This window comes from Gobio gobio (genome assembly GCF_949357685.1).
Source record: "Gobio gobio genome assembly, chromosome: 16".
In the NCBI taxonomy this organism is placed as follows: Eukaryota; Metazoa; Chordata; class Actinopteri; order Cypriniformes; family Gobionidae; genus Gobio; species Gobio gobio.
In genome coordinates this window covers 50,230,183-50,237,682 of record NC_137109.1, presented here as the reverse complement: position 1 = coordinate 50,237,682, position 7,500 = coordinate 50,230,183, and the positions used below count along the sequence as shown (strand labels likewise).

The window sequence follows — 7,500 nt, the reverse complement described above, 5'->3', positions numbered from 1 at the left end:
TGGGGATTATTATTAATATAAGTACTAATAATATTATATTTTATATTTAGATTTTGGGTTTAATAATGAACTGAACATTTCTTCTTCATAATAATAATAATAAATAATAATATTTAAATATCATAATTATTGTAATTATAATAATACTTATATTAATAATAATGAATATTGCTATTATTATCATAGTAATGAGAACAGATTTTCTCCCCCTTTGATTTGGTGTTAAATTATGACCCGAACATTTCTTCATAATTACTATTATTATTATCCTAATTATTGTAATAATAATAATAACATAATATTCTTTAAATTGTTAAATATATGTAACACTAACTGTAAGTATATATAATAAATGTCATGCTGAATGTATTATTAATATTAAAACATATTACAAATTATTATTATCCTAATTACTGTAATAATAATAATAAATATTAGTAGTAGTAATAATATAGTAATGAGGACAGATTTTCCCCCCTTTGGTTTGGGACTAAATTATGCCCTGAACATTTCTTCATAATTATTATTATCATCCTAAATTACAGTAGTAATAATAATAATAATAATAATAATAATAACAACAATAATACAATTATTATTATTCTTTAAGTGTAACAGTAATTGTAAGTATACATCATGATTGTATGTGTCATGCTGAATTTAATATTAAAAAAAATATATATATATATAACAGAACTTGAGTAGGAAATTTGCTTAATTTTCATGAAAATAATGTCACAATGCCAAAAATCTTAATTGGGCTAAAAATGGGCTTCTTTATACAAACAATATTTGATTATAATATGATTTCTGGGGTGAAATATGGCCTGAACATGTTTTAGGAGATGCTATAATGATGACAATCAGCTGATGTCTGGCATTCAAGTCAACAAATCAAGTGACCTGGAGGACACATTACCCAGCATCCTCTCTGTTAAAGTGTTCAGGTATGTTTATGCATTTCCAGCACACTCATAGCTATAACAAAGAGAACATTTGTTACTATATTATAAAAGATAATTATATTTATGAACGGCACATGATAAATCAAAGTGTGTCAGTCAGACTGGGACAGAGGGTTGCTATTGAAACTCAAGCGCAGGACAAAACATGTTGTGTTCAATCTACGCTCTCACACACACACACACACACACACACACACACACACACACACACACACACACACTCGCTGTGCTTCACCTCTCTGGCATCCATCACTGTTCCCACTCCGACGGTGAGGGTCATGCTGGGCACTTTCGACAGATCGTTCCCAAAGAAGCGGGCGTTGGCTACGATGGTGTCCTTGGCCAGTGTCTTCACTCGGGTCCTGGACACCAGACTGGAGCCGGGCTCATTGAAGGCGATGTGTCCGTCTGGGCCAATGCCTGAGGAAAACTAACTAAAGTCACGACTTGTAGCAGATTAATAAATAAGATAATGCGAATCAAAAAGACTTCCAGACACGAGAATGTGCTTATTTGTCATAGAAACAATACAATTATTTTAAATCTTTTATATTTTAGGGGTATTAACTATAATTCTTAAAAAATGATTTTGTTTGATTGAAATAAAGCTGCACTAAAATAATAAACATTAGATGAAAATAACTTTTATGTTTAGAAAAATTAAACCAATGTTATTTTAGTATCAGTGAGATCCGTTTTTATTTTAATATTTTTTCATTTTAAAGTTTTTTGTGCATTTGTCATTAAAAAAATTCAAATCTATATAGTCTATAAGATTTTCTATTAATTTTATTTCAGTTTATTTATTTTTGTTTAGTTATTTAAGTTAAACTAATGAAAACAAGAAATGTTGCTTGTATTAATATTATTATTATTATTATTATTATTATCATAATTACTGTAATAATAATAATAATAATAATGATATTTTCCCCTTTGATTTAGGGTTAAATCATGACCTGAACATTTCATAATAATAATTCATATTATTATTAAATATTATTATCCAAATTACTGTAATAATAATACCTATAATAATTATGATTATTGTACTAATAATTATATATTTTCCTTTGATTTAGGGTTCAACTGACCCTCAGAATTTCATAATAATAATAATAATAATAATTATTATTATTATTACTGTACTAATAATTATATATTTTCCTTGATTGAGGGTTCCATTGAACCTCAGAATTTCATAATAATAATAATCATTATTATTAAATATTATTATCCTAATTACTGTAATAATAAAAAATACTTAATAATAATAAAATAAGTTTGTTTTTTATATTTGATATTTCAGGTAACGTTTATTTTATTTCGAGAAGCAAAAATGTATTTTTATGGCTTTTATGGTTTTAGTTTACTATAATAACTGGCTAAAAATAAACAATAAATTAAAGCTAAATAAAAATAATAATAAAAAACTAATAAAAAAGACAAAAGGCACATTAAATTACTAAACCGTAAACTAAAATGAAAATGAAAAATATAAAAAATAAAATGGTAACATTTACAGTAAGGTCTCATTTGTTAGCATTAGTTAAAGCAATAGTTCTTCAGCTTCTATTAACCTTAATAAATCCTGTATATGCGCGTTTATCATTAGTTCAGGTTAACTGATGTTAACAAGTGAAACCTTATTGTAAAGCGTTACCAATAAAAGTCATTATTATACTAATAGCACTGAAATAACAGTGATTTGGACCAGATACACTGATAAAGAGAACATCAATTATTGCTACAGCAAGCTCAAGAGTTAAAGGCACAGTTCTGCCATCATTGAGTTGTTTCTTCTACTTTTGAACATATTTTGAATGCCTGTAGTCAATTCCATTGACTTCTATAGTATGAATAAGTGGAAGTCAATGGGGACAAGGCCTTTGACCTTTGAGTTTGGAGCTGAATCAAGCATTTGGTATCGCTCTCATTGATAAAAGTGTTTGTTTTTGCAGCAGCTAAACTGCTTAGCGAGCCTTTACGTGTGCACAGATGAAGAAATGCACCGTCTCTCGGCTTCTAAGGGCGCTTTCACACCTACCCTTGTTTGGACCGGATTTTCTGACTTTTCAGTTTGGTCCGAATCAAAATTACAGGTGTGAAACCTTCCCTAACCACGGGCCGGACCAAACAGACGAAATTTGGTCCTGAGAAAAGAGGAAGTCTCGGTCCGGATCAAACTGAACAAAGGTTTGGTTCGTTTCTAGAGTGAAAGCATTTTCTGTACGGTTCGTACTTTCAGAGCATTTACAGGAAGTTCCTGGTTATATTTAAATATAATAATGTTATTTTTAAACTTCATCTAGGCTACATTGATTATGAAAAGTGAAAAAATTTGCAATATGTCAGAAGACAGAAGGTCAGAAATGATTTTGAAAGAAATTTATGATTTTGTTTAGAAAGCCTTTCTTTAATGTGAATTTCGTTTTGTATAAATTGTATCTTAATTTTAATCAACGTTTAATCAGATAATTGCCTGGATTTAATAAATAAGAAGCAAATAGTGTAAAGCAGACAATAATCGCGGGAGCGATCACATGCTTTACACATGAACAGGAGCGCGTCTCAAATAAACCCAAACTCAGCAGATACTCGTCTCACAAACATGAGAAATATGTGAATATAAAGCTTGAAATGTCCACTTTTAAACGTAACGAAAAGAAAATAGTCCAGCAATGCCAGTGTTCAATAGTGGCAACGATATGTGTCTGTTCATTCACTCTTGTCAAAGACGCTGACGTCACACACACGTCCGTTTACAAACCAATCAAAACTAACCGAATGTATAAAATGTATCAAAACATGAACTTTGGTTCGGCCCTTGGTGCGGACTCTCAGGTATGAAAACGCCCTAAAAGCCGGTTTTCTCGACGCACCTCCCACAAAGAGCTCGATTCCTCCAGCGGCCGCGATCTTCTGCTCGAAGGCCTCACACTCGGCCTGCAGGTTGCTGGCGTTGCCATCCAGTATGTGTGTGTTGGGCGGCTCGATGTCAGTGTGCTTGAAGAAGTTATTCCACATGTAGGAGTGATAGCTCTCTGGATGATCCCTGGGCAGACCTGAGGAACACAAATACACTTTCAGACAATCTAGAAGACACTTAGTATCAGTAGTCAGTCAGTCCCTCCAGAAAAACACGATTATGATTTAATGCATAATCAGCCAAAGTCAGCATATTTATGCGGGGGCCGCATTTTTTCAAATACGCCTGTTATGCCTATTTCCATGTGCAAAATATGCGGGGCTCGCATGATTCCCGCATTTTCGTTGCAAAACGGTCATATATATTAGCAGAAAGTTGACAAATGTTCATTTACTTCACACAAGAGCCGCCATTTTCCGCCTATTGCCATGGGAACGTTTTGAAGTGACGTAATTACCTAACGCGAATGTCATCGAAAAGCTGCAAACCCCCGTGGAGAAACCATAGATATCGCTGAAACCACGATGAAGCTCGCAAACTCCCATTGGCCAACAAAAATAACAGCAAAAGACCAAAGCAAAGCAGTTTCCCGGAGTGTTGACCGATTTCAAAACACAGCATCATGAAGCTTCAGAGCGTTATGAGTCAGTGAGTCGATTCAGCGGTTCGGAGTGTTATGAATCAGTGAGTCGATTCAGCGGTTCAGAGTGTTATGAGTCAGCGAGTCGATTCAGCGGTTTGGAGCGTTATGAATCAGTGAGTCGATCCAGTGGTTCCGAGTGTTATGAGTCAGTGAGTCGATTCAGCGGTTCGGAGCGTTATGAGTCAGCGAGTCGATTCAGCGGTTCGGAGCGTTATGAATCAGTGAATCGATTCAGCGGTTCGGAGCGTTATGAGTAAGTGAGTCGATTCAGCGGTTCGGAGTGTTACGAATCAGTGAATCGTTTCAGCGGTTCGGAGCGTTATGAGTCAGCGAGTCGATTCAGCGGTTTGGAGCGTTATGAATCAGTGAGTCGATTCAGCGGTTCGGAGCGTCATGAGTCAGCGAGTCGATTCAGCGGTTTGGAGCGTTATGAATCAGTGAGTCGATTCAGCGGTTTGGAGTGTTATGAATCAGTGAGTCGATTCAGCAGTTTGGAGCATTATGAATCAGTGAGTCGATTCAGCGGTTTGGAGTGTTATGAATCAGTGAGTCGATTCAGCGGTTCGGAGTGTTATGAATCAGTGAGTCGATTCAGCGGTTTGAAGCGTTATGAATCATTGAGTCGATTCAGCGGTTTGAAGCGTTATGAATCATATCAATAGTAATAAAGCACAAAGTTATTGCGATTTATTGGATGGGAGGCGCGCTACAATGTTTATTTCATTCATTAACTGAAAACAGGATGACTAAGTGATTCTTGGGATTTAGGAATCAATATTGTTTTGTATAAGTGAGAATCGATTCAAATCGATAAATTAGTCAATAGATCAATCGATAAATTAGTCGATAGATCAACCGATAGATAAGTCGATAGATCAGTCGATAGATTAACCGATAGATTAGTGAATAGATCAACCGATAAATTAGTCGATAGATTAACCGATAGATTAGTCGATAGATTAACCGATAAATTAGTCGATCGATCACCCGATAAATTAGTCGATATATAAACCAATAGATAAATCAATAGATTAACCGATAGATTAGCCGATAGATTAATCGATAAATTAGTCGATAGATTAACCGAGAAATTAGTCGATAGATTAATCGATAGATTTACAGAGAAATTAGTCGATAGATTAACCAGTAAATTAGTCGATAGATTTACCGAGAAATCAGTCGATAGATTAATCGATAAATTAGCCGATAGATTAACCGGTAAATTAGTCGATAGATTTACAGAGAAATTAGTCGATAGATTAACCGATAAATTAGCCAATAGATTAACCGATAAATTAACCAATAAATTAGTCGATAGATTAACCGATAAATTTAAATCAATATTTTTTACCCAGCCCTATTACGGACTAGAAGTAACTTTGCAACTACATGTCAACTTGTTCTACAAAGACCTATCGGTCAGCTAATTAGGGGATGCACCATATCGGTACTGTTCATTAGGGGCCAAGCACTGAAGGCGTGCAAGCATCTATTGTATCCGTTGGCGTTCTTATTATTCTGCTTCCGTTTGGCAGCCCATAGAACCGTTTGCGGGAAAGTTGTGAAATTTGGCACACTGATAGAGGACTGGCCCAACATTAACTGCACCAATTGTGGAGTCTCTAACTCAATCCCTCTAGCGCCACCACCTGTCCAAAGTTTGACTTATGTTTGCGCTAATAACTTTTGAACCGTAAGGGATAGAAACATAGTCTTTCCTCTGATTCGATTGCATTTTACCGTCAGGAAAATTCAAAATAGCGAAAAAGAATTCCAAAAAACGGAAACTTCTACTAGGCCGTTGCTCCAGTTCAAAAAGTAGATTCGTCACACCGTTCTCAAAAAAACATGTGATCGAATTTGATGAAGGCACTAACAGACTTTTTTCGGGAGGAGATTGGAGCTTTAGCTTTAATTTCTACGTTTCCATAACTGTTTATTTCACACCAACATAACAAATTGTTCTGCATCTGTGAGAGTGTGGGTAAGCTTTTGATATCGCGGCTCTACTTCCTGTTCTCTACTGCGCAACTCCGGTCTCGAGATCACTACTGCGCAGACTCTATCCCAAAGCTGCGCAAGATGTCAAGTGAGTTTTTAGGGTTTTTTAACCCTGAAACAATGATAAAACAATGAACAGTAAGTTCTGTCATATTATTCAATTACTTTTACAGTTTTTTGCCATGGTATTGATTCAGTATCGAGGTATTTTAGTCTGGTATCGTATCGAAGTCATAATTTTGGTATTGTGACAACACTATCCTATATAAAAAGTATTTGCTGATATTCTTTTTTTGTTATGTTGGTTTACAAATTTGTACCTTTTTACATTTTTACTCTTTTACTTGTACATTTTGTCAAGGGCTTGTTTACATTTATACTTTTTTATAGTATACTACTGAAGGCCAACGTAAATTCAAAGTTTTTAAGTAAAATTGTTGAAAATTAGTCGATAGATTAATCAATATAAAAATAGTCGTTAGTGGCAGCCCTAGAATAATATGAACCCCACTTTTTATGGTGTTCAATCTTAACATGTTTTTATCGTTGTTGGTGGTTCAGTCAGTAAAATATATTAAATATATTATTTTTTACTTAGTTATTTTGTTACTTGAAAGTAAACGTTAACAAATGAAATAAAATGTTAAAAACGTCAACTTATTTAATTTCAGCATCTCATTTTCATTTAGTTTAACTTGATTGAAATCACTAAAACTGAAATAAAAAATAATAATATATAGATATATTTTGTTAAAAAACCCAAAACTATTAAAAAATTTAAAATGACAAAAAAACAACAAAATTACTTAGTTTGACTAACATTTAAATAAAAATGGAAAATATAAAAATAAAAACTATTTATGCATCTCAATGTAACTAAAATGAAACTTTTTTATGGTTTTCAATCTTAACATTTTTTATTGTTGTTGTTGGTTCAGCCAGTAAAATATTGTAAATATATA

General features: G+C 33.5%; 1 protein-coding gene across 1 annotated transcript in view; it reads right to left on the bottom strand.

Annotated features, from left to right (window-relative positions):
• Nucleotides 1-7,500, bottom strand: part of gnpda2 (glucosamine-6-phosphate deaminase 2) — a 23,999-nt gene that overhangs the window by 8,816 nt on the left and 7,683 nt on the right. Inside the window, exons 4-5 of the mRNA XM_079839525.1 lie at nucleotides 3,848-4,030; nucleotides 1,201-1,385 (exon numbers count right to left, since the gene is read on the bottom strand). Coding sequence (XP_079695651.1) covers nucleotides 1,201-1,385; nucleotides 3,848-4,030 — 368 coding nt within the window. The remainder of the gene's footprint in view (nucleotides 1-1,200; nucleotides 1,386-3,847; nucleotides 4,031-7,500) is intronic.